Raw genomic sequence first — 16,557 nt, forward strand, 5'->3', positions numbered from 1 at the left:
AATCTGGCCCCTAGGAGACAGGAGAGCTGGCTGCAAATATGTGAGGAGTGTAAACACAGGATGGGCGTGGGATTAGCGAAGTATCCAAGCCTGTTCCCTACCTAACGAGTCTCGATTGCTCTGTTTCCCATGACTAGACACCGCTCCAAACTGCACAGCCCCTATAGTTAGGGTGACCAGATAGCAACTGTGGAAAAAACGGCACAGGGAGTGGGGGGTAATAGGCGCCTATATAAGAAAAAGTCCCAAAAAATGGGACTGTCCCTTTAAAAATGGGACATCTGGTCACTCTACCTGTAGTCCAGAGGTTCTCAGCATTTCCAGACGACTGTCCCCCTTTCAGGAGTCTGGTTTGTCTTGCGAGCCCCGAGTTTCATCTCACTTAAAAACGACTTCTTACAAAATCAGACATAAAACCACAAAAGCGTCCCTGCGCACCAACGGCATCTTTTCTCCTTTTTTACCATCTAATTAGAAAATAAATCAATTGAATGGAAATCTTGTACTTACATTTCAGTGTATGGCATAGAGAGCAATACACACAAGTCATTATAATTGTAGTTTGTACTGACTTGGCTAGTGCTTTTTGTGTCGCCTGTTGTAAAACTAGGCAAATATCTAGATGAGTTGATGTGCCCCCTGGAAGACCTCTGCGTACCATCAGGGGTACTGGTTGAGAACCACGGAGGGGCCCACGGGTGGGGTTGGATCCTGAGTTTCGGTTTATCCCATCTACGGGGGCAAAAACTCAGTAATATTCAGAAGTGAGCCTGGGTTGACATTTCCAATCCCCTACCCCTGCCGCAAATGGAGCTGGGGGTGGGCCGGCCGGCTTGGTTCAGTCTACGGCGGGTATTTCTGTGGGCAACAGGCAAGCTAGATCATAGGCTCCTAGAATATCAGGGTTGGAAGGGACCTCAGGAGGTCATCTAGTCCAACCCCCTGCTCAAAGGGGAGATGATGATAGTGCGGTTTGGAGAGTAGGGGGACCGGCCTGCGCTGTAGGAAGATGTGAAAGGAGAGGAGATGTAAAGCTGCAGTGTGTGTGTGTGTGTGTGTGTGTGTGTGTGTGTTACCCACACCTCACCCTTGCCCTGATAACCAGGAATGTGGCAGGGCTGTGAAGGATAACAGTCCTCCCTCTGCTATTAGGTGGCGATCTTTACTGCTTGGTTTAGGCTGGCTGGATCAAAACTGTTGTGTGTGCACAAGTCTCCCGCACCAGGCTACAGCTCTCAGGGTCGGGCCTGATTGCCCCTCGCTCCACTGCGCTGGCCTGGTGTCGCAACAGCTACACTCTGAATCCACAACCTGAATCGCTGGCAGGCTCCGCTCAGCTACCAGCTCTGCGAGGGCAGTGGAGTCTAGTGGTTAGAGCAGGGGTGGCCCCGGGGCAGGGGGGTTTGGACTCCTGGGTTCTAGCCATGGCTCTGGCAGGGAGTGGGGTCTAGTGGCGGGGGGCTGGGAGTCAGGATTCCTGGGTTCTAGCTGCAGCTCGGGGGGCAGGAGGGTCTAGTGGTTCGAGCAGGGTGGAAGTGGCGGTCAACATTCCTGAATTCTATTCTCGGCTCTGGGAAGGAAGCGGTGTTTAGTGGTTAGAGTATGTTGCAGCTGGGAGTCAGGACTCCTGGGTTCTATTCCCAGCTGGGAGGAACAATTCCCTACAGTAGGTGGGTCTTTGGATCTTAATATCCAACTCACTGCTCTTCCTGCATGGACATAAGAGCAAGGGCTTGGCCCAGAGTCCTTGGCCAGCATTTCCCGCCGCCTGCTGTTTTCCTTGTCTGTGTGAGCTCCTCGCTCCACCCCAGAGGAGGCTGCATTTCAGAGGCACAGTGGGGAGCACTTCCTGAATACATACACAAGCAAATCCTGGTTTGAGTTAAATCCATGTCAATCTGGAGTCACTCCACTGACATCCCAGAACAGAATTGAACCCACAACCTGTCTCCTGAGAAATGAGCAGAGCTGGGCTTTGCAGTACTGGCTCCATGCAGAGATATTAATGGGCTTGCTCAGCTTTCATTCTAGCTGGAGCATGCTGGGATTAGCAAGCAAGGAGAGCCAGGACAGCACACTTGAAGCAGCATGCACAAAGCACTGGGCTAGCATGCATTGCAGACAGAAATATGCCTGCACACTGGGATAATGAGTATACAAAATCCAGGGGAGTGTGTATAAAAATCAGGGCTTGCATGTGCAAAAATCTGGTTTTGCGTGCACAGAAATTGGTGTTTGTGGGTTTTGAAATCAGGACTTGCATGCATGAAGAACCACGTGAAGCATGAATGAAGGACTGGACTAGCAAGAATAGAGAACCATGTCTGCATGCCATGTTAGCATGCAGAGAGAACCATATTTGCATGCCAGGTTAGCATGCAGAGAGAACCATATTTGCACACCGGGTTAGCATGCAGAGAGAACCACATTAGCACGCTGAGTGAGCATGCAGAGAGAACCATATTTGCACGCCGGGTTAGCATGCAGAGAGAACCACATTGGCACACTGAGTGAGCATGCAGAGAGGACCATGTCTGCATGCCAGGTTAGCAGGCAGAAAGAGCCACATTTGCACGCCAGGTTAGCATGCAGAGAGAACCATATTTGCACGCCAGGTTAGCATGCAGAGAGAACCATATTTGCACACCGGGTTAGCATGCAGAGAGAACCACATTTGCACGCTGAGTGAGCATGCAGAGAGGACCGTGTCTGCATGCCAGGTTAGCATGCAGAGAGAACCACATTTGCATGCCAGATTAGCATGTAGAGAGAACCATATTTGCACGCCAGATTAGCATGCAGAGAGAACCATGTTTGCATGCCAAGTTAGCATGCAGAGAGGACCACATTTGCACATAGGCTTCGCATGCAGAGAACCACATTTGCACATGGGCTTCGCATGCAGAGAGGACCACATTTGCACATGGGCTTAGCATGCAGAGAACCACATTTGCACATGGGCTTCGCATGCAGAGAGAACCACATTTGCACATGGGCTTAGCATACAGAGAAGACTATGTTTGCACGCTGGGTTAGCAAGCAGAGATCCCAGCTAAGCGAGCATGGAGATAGATACTGGTTAGGGAGTGACTGCAGTCTGTTCTCTGCTGGTGCACCCTATCCACTTTGCCCCTACGCCCCACTTTGCTGGGGGTTGCTATGACCCCTCCCCCCCCGCCTCTGCATCTTCGGAATTTGGTGCAAGGGGAGTCCGCTCAGCACCAGCAGATCAGCCCTCCCCCGGGAGGGTGCTGGGAAAACCCGGCAGGCTGGGGTATCAGCACTGTGGCAGCTAGAAGGAGGGGGCAAGCGCTGGATGCAGTGATTGCAAAAGGCAAGCGAGGTTGCCAAATGGCTCTGAAACCCAGGGCCGGCGCTTCCACTAGGCGACTCTAGGCGGTCACCTAGGGCTGCAGGATTTGGGAGGCGGCATTTTGCCATCCTCAGCGGAAATTCAGCGGCGGGAGATCCTTCCGCTCCGGGTCTTCGGCAGAAATTCGGCGGTGGGTCGGAAGGACCCCCGCCGCCGAATGCTCAGAGGAGGAGCGCTGCTGCCTAGGGCGGCAAAAACCCTGGCACCGCTCCTGCTGAAACGCCCTCTGGGAACTACGAGGGCAGGCTTCCCGGGCCACCGACTCACAGGCCCAAATCTCTTGCTCGACCCCCTGGTCTGACAACAGGCTCCGGCCCAGAGAGAGTCGGGACAGAAAGGCCCCAGCTCCCCCATGGCTGGACAGATCCCTCTGCTAACTCTGCCCAGAACCCCCCAGTCCGGCTTCCTCAGCCAGGCACAGCTCGGGAACAGGCGTGGGTGGCTCCGGGTGGTATCCGGTTCCATGGAGCCGGGCTGGGCCCTTGGCAAGGGTTCAGGTGAGCCGGCTGTGCAAACAAAGGCCAGGACAAGGCCTTAGCTAGCCCCACCTTCCTGGAGCAGAGGGAAGTGGATAGAGGTGGGGGTGGCTAAGCCCTACCCAGCCCCTCCTCTGCTCCTGGCTATAAATTCCAGTCTGCATCCAGTCCAGCCCTGCACAGACTGAGATCTCACTACTGGTGCAAACTCTTCTCGCTGTCCGTTCCCCACCTGCTGCTAGCACCATGAATTACTCCAGATCCACCACCTACTCCAGCGGTGTGAGAGGCCCAAACATCATGGGCAGGAGGTACGCCCCAAACAGTGCTGCCAGCGTCTACGCCGGAGCAGGGGGCTCTGGCTCGAGGATCTCCGTGGCCAGGGCCACCAGCCTGGGCTCCAGCTTCCCCGGCAGCAGCGCCGGAGGCAGTTACAGCATCGCCCTGTCCGGCTCCGGGGTGGTGCAGAACGAGAAGGAAACCATGCAGGATCTGAACGAACGCCTGGCCTCCTACCTGGACAAGGTGCGCAGACTGGAAACCGACAACCACAAGCTCGAGACCCAGATCCGGGAGTTCATGGACAAGAAGGGCCCCAGTTCCCGGGACTGGAGCCACTACTTCGACATCATCGAGGACCTGAGGAAGCAGGTGAGGTGCTCCCTGCTCCTGCCTCCCCCGCCTAGCCTTGGCCACCTGGATCACGCTCAGATCTGCGGCCCCCAACCCCACTGGATCAGGGAGGAGGTGGCACATGCAGGACCCCACCCAATCTAGCACCACCTCTGCCTGGGACCAAGCAGGTACCAGTGGGAGAGGGGAGGATCATGCACCTGTCGGCATCCCCATATCTGGGATCAGCCCTCTGTGCCCCCCCCCCCCCGAGGGGCAGGGGGTAGCGTGGGTTTGCTACCCGTGCAGGGGTCCGTGCAGCAAAGGAAAACCTAGGAACAAGCCCCCCCTTTGGGGAGTGTTGCAAGGTTACTAGACTTGCACCCTGTCCCAAGCGCAGCCCCGTGCATTCACCCAGCTGGGCTTGCCCCCAAACCCCCAGGAGGTCCCTCTGCAGTCAGCTCGCTGGGGTGCTGCGTCTGGGCATGCCGGGTCCGGTTGGGCTGGAGGCCGAGGTGAGGGGCCCAACCCAGCCCCCTGTGCGGGGGGGCCTGTATCCCCAGGTGGGAAGCTGGTAAACTCAGCCAGCTTGAGGGCAGGCACTTTGCTGCAGCCTGGGGGAGTTACTCATTAACCTCCCCTGCACAGAGGCCTGACCTTCAGCACAGCTCAGAGGAGCTATAGCCAAGGAGCAGAAGCAGGGTGTGGCAGAGCGGAATCCCAGATTTCCCCGGCTCCTCCAGCTACAGCCTGTTGGGAGGAGGGGGGTAATTCCCACCCACTCCGCGGGGGGGCTGAGGGGGTCTCGGCCCCTCCCTCAAAGCAGACGATTATTCTAGTAGCGGCCCCGTTGTGCCAGGCGCTGCACACACACCAGGGGAAGGCAGCCCCTGCCCTGACATGAGTTCCCCTTCTAAATAGGCAGAAGGGAAACTGAGGCACGGAGCAGCAAAGTGACTCGCCCAAGGTCAGTGGTCGAGCGAGGGCCCGAACCGAGGTCTCACAAGTCCCAGTTCAGCGCTCTATCCACTAGGCCGCACTGCCGCTGTTAGGGCTCGCTTAGTCTCTTTAATATTTATTGCATGCCTGTTTCCTGAACCAGCCCCCCAGGGCGATCTCAGGGGCATTTGCCTGTTTGCACCGGTTGACTGAAAACTCTCTTCCCATGCAGGGTGGGGTGGCTCAGAGTAAAACAGGCGTGGTGGGATGTAGCTGGGGTGGGTGGGGGACAAGACGGATGTTTGTTCCCTCTCTTGGCAAACAGAACAAAGACAGAGTGAGACCGTTTGGAAAGGCGTGGTGGGAACAGGTGTGCAGGGCGACAGGAGAAAGCCCCATCTGGAAGGGGCGCAGGTGCAGAGGGCAGAGAGATGGAAAGCACCAACCCCCCGCCTGGAAACCCCTCCAGGCAACGCCCCTGACTCCCCTGGGGGAAAGGAAGAGGAGAATTTGGCCCCTCAGGGTTATTTATACCTGAGGGCATGACCACCCTGTGATCCACAGCAAATCTCTCTTCTCCCAGAGCTGGGAAGAGAACCCAGGAGTCCTGACGCCTCTGCTCTAACCACTAGACACCACTCCCCACTAAGAGCTGGGAAAGAACCCAGGAGTCCTGACTCCCAGCCTGTCCTACCTTAGCCCACTCGACAAGTCCCACGCCCCTTCCCAAGCCTGCAAACTGAACCCAGGAGTCCTGACTCCCAGCCCTGCTCTGCTCCAACCATTAGACTCAACTCCTTCCCATAACATGTCTTCCCTCCTGGAAGTTCAAAGAGAAAGGCCTGGTCTAACCCCACATAGTTTCACTGTGTTGGCTAGTGGTGTGAGGTCCCCTGGGGTGGAGGCTGGTAGAAAGGTGCCCTAGAGGGGAGGCAGCGAGGCTGAGTAGGCAGTGCACTGGACTGGAAACGTGGGCTCTATTCCCGGCTCTCCCACTGGCTGATTGGGCGACCTTGGGCAAGTCACGTCATCGCCCCGTGCCTCGGTTTCCCCATCTCCGAAACTGGGATCTCACAGATTTTCGAAGCACTCGGCACCCCCCGCCGGTGCTGGGTTTTCAGCAAGAGCTGAGCACTTGGGGGGGGCAGGCCTGGAAAACTGGATGTTATTTAGGGAGTAACGGGAGCTGAGCCCACGGGGAAATCCAGCCACCGTGGCCTGCTTTTCAGAGGGGCTGAGCAAACATGGAGGCTTCCATCGGCACTCTGGGTTGCTTTCCAACCGGTCTCCAATCAGGCACCCCAAAAGTGGGGTACCCCAAATTTTAGGCCACTTTGGGCCTAACCGCTGCCCAAGGTCACCCAGCGCTGGGGCTGGGAGCCAGGGGGCCTGGGTCCTACAGGCGATCCTCCTGGTGAATAAAACCCAGGCCTCCTGGCTCTCCTGTGCTTGGCACCTGTTAGTCCCATTTTTAGGGCTCAGCTCTCAGGGTGACGGGCACCCGCGAATAGACCGGGCGGTGTCTCTTTAAGCACCTTCGTCTCCCGTTGCTGTGGGAACCGCACCTGCCTTGCACCTGTGCTGAGCTAGGCAAACAATGCAGTGGGTTGGCAGGAGCCCAGCGGATTCAGGTTACAGGTTCCCGGCGGAGGCTGGCACAGGAGAGCGATTCCTGGATCAGAGGCTGGGTGTGGCGCCCTCTGGCTCTCGTGGGGCATCGCCAGGCCGCGGGGGCCCCGCCGAGGGAGGTGGGACCCTGCTGCCATCCTGGGGGCATGCGCGGCCCGCTGGGAGCGCTCAGAACTCAGCCCCTTATCCAGGTCCCCTCCAACCCAGCCAGCCCCAGCGCTGCTCTCTGCACCCACTGACCCCCCACCCCATGCGTCTTCCCCCTGCCCAGATCTTGGACAGCGCCGTGGACAATGCCCGGATCGTTCTGCAGATTGACAACGCCCGCCTGGCCGCCGATGACTTCCGGGTCAAGTGAGCGTCCCGCCGAGCAGACATGCAGTCACTGTCCTCTCGCCCTGGTGGGGGCGGAGATCCCTTAGTGGGGTGGGAGGCCAGGGGGGAGGGGCACGACCCAGAGGGGAAGCCCCCATCCCCAGGGTATATGGGAGGACGTTGGCACACGGAGGGTGGAGAGGTCCGGCACTCAGGGTGCTCCCCCCCCCAAACACACAGACTCATGGTGCAGGAGTCTCAACCCCCAAACATACACCCCCACCCTACTCACACACGTGGGGGAGGGGCTGTGCCCCTCAAATGCACCCCCACATGTGGGGGAGGGGCTCTGCCCCACAATTGCATCCCCCACCGCCACACATAAGGGCTCTTGCCCCCCAAATGCACTCCCAAAACTGGGGGAGGGGCTTTGCCCCCCAAATGAACACCCTGCAGCACCCCACACATGGGGGAGGGGCTTGCCCCCCCCAATGCCCTCTCCTCACCCCCACAGACGGCAGAGGGGCTCCAGCCCCCCTGCAGGGCTGGAGCTCCGTCCCCAAGCACTGAGCCCCTCCCCCTCCCCGGCGCAGGTTCGAGTCGGAGCTGGCCATCCGCCAGTCGGTGGAGAGCGACATCAACGGGCTGCGGAAGGTCCTCGACGACACCAACATGAGCCGGCTGCAGCTGGAGGGAGAGATCGAGTCCCTCAAGGAGGAGCTGATCTTCATGAAGAAGAACCATCAGGATGTAAGCTGGGGAGGGGGGGCTGTGCCCACATGGGGCAGGACCGTCCTGCGTGGCTCAGCCCTGGGCTCACCGTTGGGGGGTGGGAGGTAGCCCCCAGGAGCGCAGGATGGGGTGGGGAGGGTCCCTTCTCCCAAAGGGTGGACGTCTCACCAGTCCGGGCATATCCCTGCAGGAGGTGGACAGCCTGCAGGCCCAGATCACCAACTCAGGGCTGACGGTGGAAGTGGACGCCGCTCAGCCTCAGGACCTGGGCAAGGTCATGGCGGAGATCCGGGCTCAGTACGACAACCTGGCGCAGAAGAACATGGCGGACCTGGACCAGCAATGGAACCAGATGGTGAGCCGGGGAGGGGGGTGAGGCACTGCCACGGCCTGTCCCCGGGGGGTCCCCCACTTCCTGCCACCCTCAAGAACCAGACCACTTAAGGGGACCCCTTTGGGCCCCCCCCCGCCCCTCAGTGTGGCTGCACGTTCAGGATGAGTTCACATCACCAGGCCCAGAATCGGGGGCGGTTCTGAGCCGGGGCTCTGGTTTGACCCGTGATGGAGACAGGGCTGCCGGAGCTACATCCCCTGGGATGTGTCGGGGTCTGGGAGGTTTGGCCCAGGCTAGCTCTGGCTGGCAAGGAAGAGACTCCCCCCACGCCCAAGTAACTGACTTGCCCTGTCCCCCTCCAGATCACCCAGAGCACCGTGGAGATCACCCAGAACACAAAGGAGATCGAGGTGGCCCGCAGCAGCGTCTCCGAGCTGCGCCGCACCTACCAGACGCTGGAGATCGAGCTGGAGTCCCTGCGCAACCTGGTACGCTCCCCCTGCTCCCCCTCCCGTGCCAGAGCCGGGGTCCCCCTGCTCCCCCTCCCCACCCGTGCCAGAGCCGGGGTCCCCCTGCTCCCCCTCCCCGCCTCCCGTGGCAGAACTGGGGTCCCCCTCCGCTCCCAGTGCTGCTTTCCCCTCCCCAGCACCAGGTCGGGTTCTCCCTGTCCCACTCCCCCCGCAATACCACAGCTGGGCTCTCCAGCATCACGTCCAGGGTCTCCTACACCCCGTTGAGCCTCTCCCCATCCGTGCGCAGGGAGGGCTTTCTCCCTGTCCTGCCCCAGAGCCCTGATCCAGCCCCGGTGCTCAGGCTGGCAACCACGTTAGAGGTGGACGGCATCCCAGCGTGCCGGGGATACCCTCCGCGGTGAGGGAGCTAACGTTGGCCCATCACCCTCAGCCAGGCCACATCCTGGTTTCACCTTGTCCAATGCTGCCCCCCAAAGGGGAGGAGCTAGTGCCTCTGGGGCATGGCATCCTCCCCAGAGGTGTGGCTGGTGCCCACGGAGGCATGGCACTGACCTCTCCTCCCCTTGCAGAAAGCCAGCTTGGAAGCAAACCTGCAGGACGTGGAGCAGCGCTACGCCATGCAGATGGAGCATCTGAATGGGCAGCTCCTGCGGGCTGAGGCAGAGCTGGCTCAGATACGCAACGACATCCAGCGCCAGTCTGAGGACTACCAGGCCCTGCTGAACATCAAGGACAAGCTGGAGGCAGAAATCGCTACCTACAGGCGGCTGTTGGAGGGCGGAGAGGAGTTCAAGTGAGTGCCTTGGGCCGGGGCATCGGTTCCTCTCACAGCCCTGCTGCTTTCCAGGTGCCCCGTCACGCTTCCCATTGGTGGGAGCGGTGGGATAGGGAGGATTTAACCCTGGGGCCCCTAGGAAACCTGGCTCCAGGATAACTCATCTTGCCCCTCACTCCCTGTTATAGCAATTCCCAGCTGGGTTAGCTGAGGGGCCGGGAAGCTATTGTGATTTGACCCAGGCCAGAGAGAGGGGAATATCCCCCCCAGTGTTTGGCCCCAGTTGCTGGGCCACGGGGCCTCTGAGGCTCCCCCAGGGATGGGAAGGGGCAGGCAGGCCCAGATCCCCACCAGGAATGGGCTCTGTCCCTCTTAGGACCAATCACACGTCTGGGGCTGTCTCCCAGGGGAGCCTCATCCCTAGAACCCCATGTTCCCTGGGTTCGTGGCTCTGGCAGGAAGCCGGTGGCGGGGAAAGTGGGTGCCCCTTGAGTGGGGGCAGGGAGAGGCTAATGCTTACCAGGGCATAATGCCACTCCGGACTACTGATCCCGTGTGGGCTGCTCCCTGATGACCTCCCTCCCAAGCGGTGTGCGGTCCAGCCCCCAGGTCCCCATCCCTGGTTGCATGCAGTGGACCAGGGACTCTGGGACGGCCCCTTGAGCGTTCACGCTCCCTCTCTCCCCCTCTGCAGCCTGAACGACGCCCTGGTGGACACCGGCAGCATCACACAGACCACCCACAAGGTCGTCACCACGACCAAGAAGACGGTGGATGGCAAAGTGGTGTCGGACACCAGCGAATCCCAATTGTTCAGGCGCTGAGAAGATGCACCCGGTGGTCCCTGCTCCCTTCCCTTAGCATCTGGCATTGCAGTGCCCAGAGAGGGCTGCGGGCAACTGGCTTTGCCTCCCACCACCCGCTTGCTTGGTCAGCGGAGCTCAATAAAAAACGCAATTGACCTCAGAGTGCGCTACTTCTCTTGGGCTTCTGGTGGCCTTTGGGGGAGGGGCGGGGGATCCTCGCCGAGCCCTGTATTCCCTGCTAATGAGGTTGTTAAGTGGCCCCCTGCCCAAGGTGCTCGGAGCGCTTCCCATGCTGCCACATGGCACCCTGGTCATGTAGGGACATAGCCCTGTATCTCCATTTATACAGATGGGAAAACCGAGGCACACGGCGGCTAAAACAACTTGCCCAAAGTCACAGAGCCAGTCACTGGCAGAGCTGGGATAGATGTCCAGTCCCTGGTCTAACCACCCCCACCCCCACAACTTTCCCTAGCAAGGAGGAGAACCCAGGAGTCCTGAATCCCAGCCACTCCCCATCCCTATTCTAACCATCAGACTGCACTCCCCACCCAGAACCCAGGAGTCCCGATTCCCAGCCTCCGCCCCCTCTAATCATTAGACAGCACTCCCTCCCAGAGCTGGGGATAGAACCCAGGAGTCCTGACTCCCATGCCACCCCCTCCCCCCCCAACCATTAGACTGCACTTCCCTCCCATAGTCAGGAATAGAACCCAGGTGTCCTGATTCCCAGCCCTAGCCCACTCTAACCATTAGACCACATTCCTTCCCAGAGCCAAAGATAGAATCCAGAAGTCCTGACTCCCACTCCTCCCCCGCCACCCTAATCACTAACCTGCACTCCCCTCCTATAGTCAGGAAAAGAACCCAGGTGTCCTGATTCCCAGTAACTTCCCCTCTCCCCCACTTTAACCATTAGACCGCACTCCCTCTCATAGTCAGGAATAGAACCTAAGGGTCCTGATCCCCAATCTCCTGCTTTAACTAGCCTCCCCAGTTCTAAGCACTCACCTTCCATTTCCCTCCTTCGGGGTTCCCGTCCTGCCCCCTGATAGCACAGACCCCCTAATGGCACCATGGCACTAAACTCAATAACCCCACTCTCCGGGCCTGTTGCAACTGGAACGAACAAGGCGGGGTCACAGGCATCCTGCACTTCACTCTTCGCACTGGATTGTGGGGCGGAGCTGTTCTGTCCAGTGCAGTAATCCATGGCTCTCCAAGGCTGGGCTGGCTAGTTAGCGGCCCCAGTAGCCTTCCATAAGGCAGAGCGCTGGTCGTATATGCCATGCACCGAGCCCCTTCTGCTGGCAGCTGGACCCTGCCAGTCTGGCCCTGTCCTGCCAGGAATCCGAGGGTCTTTCTAGGGCTTTCCCCTGACTTGTCTCTATCTATCAGCCCCTTCCCACAAAGGGGGTTAAATTGGTTGCACCCATTTGGCTCCTTAGATCCATGGTGGCACGGCCACAGGTGAGTCCCCAGGTCGCAGGGCCCCTGGGTGCTATGGGACACAGTCTTGGGGCAGTGGCAGAATGAAGGACCCCCAGGCAGGCTGGCGAATGGGCGTCAGCCATGGAAGGAATCCCAAAATTTAGCACTTGGGAATGGAGAAGGGGTGTGGTGTTCTTCCAAGCTCTGCCCACGACATAAGCTCCACCCATGCCTACTGCCAAGTATGAGACGCTGCTCAGATGATGAGGCAGGGTAGGGTGATCGGGACTGTCCCGATTTTATAGGGACAGTCCCGATATTTGGGGCTTTTTTTTTATATGGGCTCCTATTACCCCCCCATCCCCTGTCCCGATTTTTCACACTTGGTATCTGGTCACCCTAGGTGTTCAGTCCTGGCCTCTCCCAGCAGGGGGCGCTGTAGGGAGCAGGGCAGGAGCGCTGGCCGTGGGGGGAGCTCCCAGCTGCTCCAGCCCCCGCCTCTCCCAGTGAAAGCAGGCACAACAAGTGTCAGCTACTCCCTTTCCCGCTCCAAATGAGCAGAGCTGGGCAGACCCCAGCCGCGGGAGCAGGGAGGAGCAGCTGATTACCGAGGACGGTTCAGAGGGAAGGGAATTTGGCAGGTGCTACTCCGCTCTCTTCTGCTGTGTCCAAGCAACCCCGCTGCTCTCAGCCACATCCGTGTAAACACCAAGCAACCCCGCTGATTTCGGTGCCGCTCCTCCCGATTTGCCCCGCTAGGGGTAACCCCTGGGAGCCGGCGCTCCAGGTAACCTTGGGGTAATAACCCTTTCAGCAGCTCCCGCCCCTGCAGGTTGGGGCCCTGGCTTCCCACTCGCAGGGAGAGGAGCCGGGTTTGCATCCAGCGCCCGTTTGCACTGAAACCAGATCAACTGATTAGAGCAGCCAGAACCCCAGAGCCTTAAACGCCCACTGATTTCAATGGGAGTCGAGTACCTCAGTACATCTGAGGCTCTGGGCCTTTGTCCTCTCTAGGCGTGTGCTTCAAACCGCGGGCTTTGGAGTAGCAGGTGTGTGTGTGCAGGCTCAGGGTGTGTGGGTGTGTATTTGTGTGTGTTCAGCCTCAGGGTGTGTGTGTGTGTACATGGGTGGGTGTGCGGGCTAAGGGTGTGTGTGTGTGTGTATTTGTGTGTGCGCACAGGCTCAGCTGTGCATTTCATGTGTGTGTTCAGCCTCAGGGTGTGTATGTGTTTGTGTGTGTGTGTACATGGGTGGGTGTGTGGGCTAAGGGGTGTGTGAAAGCTAAGGTGTGTGTGTGTGTGTGTATTTGTGTGTGCACACAGGCTCAACTGTGCATTTCATGTGTGTGTTCCACCTCAGGGTGTGTGGGGGGACGGATGGGCTAAGGGGTTTGTGAAAGCTAAGGTGTGTGTGTGTATTTGTGTGTGTTCAACCTCAGGGTGTGTGTGTGTACATGGGTGGGTGTGTGGGCTAAGGGGTGTTGCAAAGCTAAGGTGTGTGTGTGTGTGTATTTGTGTGTGCACACAGGCTCAGCTGTGCATTTAATGTGTGTGTTCAGCCTCAGGATGTGTGTGTGTATTTGTGTGTGTTCAGCCTCAGGATGTGTACATGGGTGTGTGTGTGGGCTAAGGGGTGTGTGTGTGTGTGTGTATTCGTGTGTGCACACAGGCTCAGCTGTGTATTTCATGTGTGTGTTCAGCTTCGGTGTGGGTGTGGGTGGGCGGGTGTGTGTGCACGCAGGTTTTTGTCGTCGCTTCTTGGGCTGTGAAATCGACGTTCACCAGCATTTACCGATCAAAATCAAATCCTTCCAAGCCACCGTAGCTAGGCGTATTTCTGGGGCCTTCTGGTGCTACAATGGTGGGAGGGAGGGAGCGGCAGGTCAGTACTAGACAGGTAGACATGGGGGGCATGGGAGGCTGCAGACTCACAGGTATGTGGGGATGGGGGTGCAACTGTTTGTGTTATTTCTCTCCACTACCCTTGCAGCTTCTTGTGCTGCCGGTCATCACACGCCGTGCCCAGAGCTGCCCCATCCCAGCCAGATGCCCCATCTTCACGCCAGCCGGACCTCACCCATTCCCCTAGCAGGAGCCGCCAAGCTCTCTGGAGGAGCTGAGATAACTCACTGGCCCTGAGATAGCAGCTGGAATAGCTCTGGCTGGGCACAGCTGATAGGTGGGTACAACACCCTTGAAGACAAATATTTGTTTCTGGGGAAAGACGGCCTTTTCCTGTTGGAACTTGTGCTAGGAAGGGGCCCTGTGGACTGGTGATCAGGTGCCAACCAGGGAATTCTCACTGATACCGTCCCCCTGTGCTTGGGAACCAGGCTGTTTGCAGTGAGGAGACCTGGGCTTCCCCTCCTGCTAGGCACGGCAGGGCCACGTCTCGTGCCAGTTGGTGCTTCAAAGCCCCAGCTTCTGGAGTCCCGGGGTGCAGAGACATTGGAAATGTGACTCTTGCAGGCTCAAAAAACAGATGGCCAAGAAAAAGATCCCAGGATGATGTTTTTAATGGCATGACCGTTGAGCCAATCATGATTTTGTGGGGGGGGGGGGGGGGGAAGACACACGACTCATGATTTGTGATCCCGTGGAATTGGCCATGTAGCATGGAACCCCTCCGGATGGGAGGCAGCATCTAAAGGTTAGAGCACAGGGTTGGGCACCAGGATGCCGAGGTTCTGGTCCTGGCCCTGGAGCAGTCAGGGCTCAGTCTAGGGGCACCTGCCCAGTGGAGAATTCCCTATTTAGCCAAGGAACGGATGGCAAAGGCAGGAAGCTCTGATAGGTCCTTCCCCCTGTGTGGGGTTCAGACCCTGGACCCCCGCTCTGGGGTCAGCATGTCCTGGATGAGTCAGTTATCCAGAATTCCTTGCTGTGCCCCACGGCTGCCTGAGTCATTCTCAAGGACACCTACTTCTCACGCCGCTCTGGCATGACTCACCGGCAGAGACCCCGCTCCTCCACAGAAATGGGGGACTTTGCTCCCACTTTCTGTCAGGACAGGGTGAGGGGGGCTCCCTGCCTAGCTGCAGCGGGATGTGCAAAGCCCCGGCAGACCTATCCCCAAATGCAGAATCGGTGACTGTGGAAGGAGAGGCACACCAGTGTGAACCCAGAGACCATGCAACCGGCTTGGCAGAGCACAGCTCAGGAGCGCGTGTGAGTGTGTGTTTGTGTGTGTGACCGCACAAGGGTGAGTCACTGCTGAGATAACCTTGATCAGTAACTCCGTTGCCTTGGGGAAAAAACACAAACAAAAGCCCCTTGTGTTGCCACCTTATCTCCAGACACTAAACCCTTTGATGCAGTTAGCCTGGGCCGCTTGGAATGAGGGTCAGACACGCCACACAGAAATAAGAGGAAGGCAAGCTGAGAAATGCATTCGCCCCAGCCTGGGAGCCCTGCACATCCTCCTCTTGGCTTGTCTAGTGCAGACTGTACCCTGCAGGGACCCCCAGTGTTGGGAGCTTCCCCACAGCAGTGCCCAGCTGGGGACTCCATTGCAGCAGCTTCCCCACAGCAATTCAGTTCTCATGGCACTGCCCAGAAAGCAAAAGTTGGCACACCCAACTCCCACCCCAGAGGTTCCCCTGCTAGCAGGCATTCAGGAGAATAATCTGCAGTTAAACTTTAAACAGCTTCCTCTCTCATATCAGCAGCTGATAGAGACGGCCTGCAGAACAGGACTCTGGGGGTGTTTGCAGGGTGGCAGGGGCTTTCACGGCCCCCTCTGCGCGTACCCCCCACCGCCGGGTTAATGACAACTCAGCCAGGATATCCTAGGGGTCTCAAACTGGGTGCCCCAAAACGAGGCATCCAGAATTAGAGGCCACTTTGGAAAATGTGGTTGCACATGACTAGATAGATAGAGGGGGTGGATGGGGATAGATAGATAGATAAATAGATGTTACTGGGTATTTATCTATCTGTTCAGGGCCCTGTACTCATGTAGCTTTGTTTGGGGTCTGCTGTGCCCATGGGAGGACTGTATATTGACCGGGGGGTTGTCGCTAGTGTCCAGGGGAACCCTTTGCCCCCTTGCCAGGCCGGTCTGTATTCCAGGAGGCGGGCAGTGCCCCAGCACAGCAGGGCAGGCAGTGTGTTCTTGCTGGAGGGGTAAGCCTTTGCTGCATGGCTGCAGTGGCACCATCAGAGGAGTGGGGGGACGGGACGTCCCCTGCAGGCCTGTGTCCGGGCAGACGGGAGTGGGGCTGCCAGGCATTCTGGGGATGGTCGGAGCAGGCCCCAGCCCCTCCCCAAGGCTGGAAAGTCCCACTCTTAATGAGCACGATACTAACACAATGTCTGGGAACAATTACAGGAGCTAGCTCTAATCTCTCCCCTTGATAGCCTCCCACTGCTACTCATTTCACCCGCCCGCCCTGCGTGCTGATAGCCTCTGGGCAGGGTAGGGTTCCTAACGACCTCGCCTGTCTGCAGGAAAATCCCCTGGGATTATCATCCCGCTCAGCCTATAGTGATAACCTACAGCAGAGGGAGGGGGTGGGGGTGCATCAGTGTAAGCCTTTTGCCCCAGTGGAGAAGTACGAGATAGTGCTTTGCACCAGGACAGCTCACCCCATTGTGAATTGCACCGGGACGGCCCCGTGGTCGTGTCTCTGCACCAGTGTGGTGTTTTTGCACCGGTGCAGTG

The 16,557-nt window shown here is 58.3% G+C and overlaps 1 protein-coding gene across 1 annotated transcript; it reads left to right on the plus strand.

Annotated features, from left to right (window-relative positions):
* Positions 1–4,003: 4,003 nt before the first annotated feature.
* Positions 4,004–10,626, plus strand: KRT18 (keratin 18). The gene is made up of 7 exons (XM_034792664.1): positions 4,004–4,500; positions 7,301–7,383; positions 7,938–8,094; positions 8,267–8,431; positions 8,773–8,898; positions 9,453–9,676; positions 10,353–10,626. Exons 1-7 carry the CDS (start codon positions 4,096–4,098, stop codon positions 10,480–10,482), a joined length of 1,290 nt encoding a protein of 429 aa, XP_034648555.1. The 5' UTR covers positions 4,004–4,095; the 3' UTR covers positions 10,483–10,626.
* The last annotated feature ends 5,931 nt before the right edge of the window (positions 10,627–16,557 follow it).

Source organism: Trachemys scripta, chromosome 16, assembly GCF_013100865.1.
Source record: "Trachemys scripta elegans isolate TJP31775 chromosome 16, CAS_Tse_1.0, whole genome shotgun sequence".
NCBI lineage: Eukaryota > Metazoa > Chordata > Testudines > Emydidae > Trachemys > Trachemys scripta.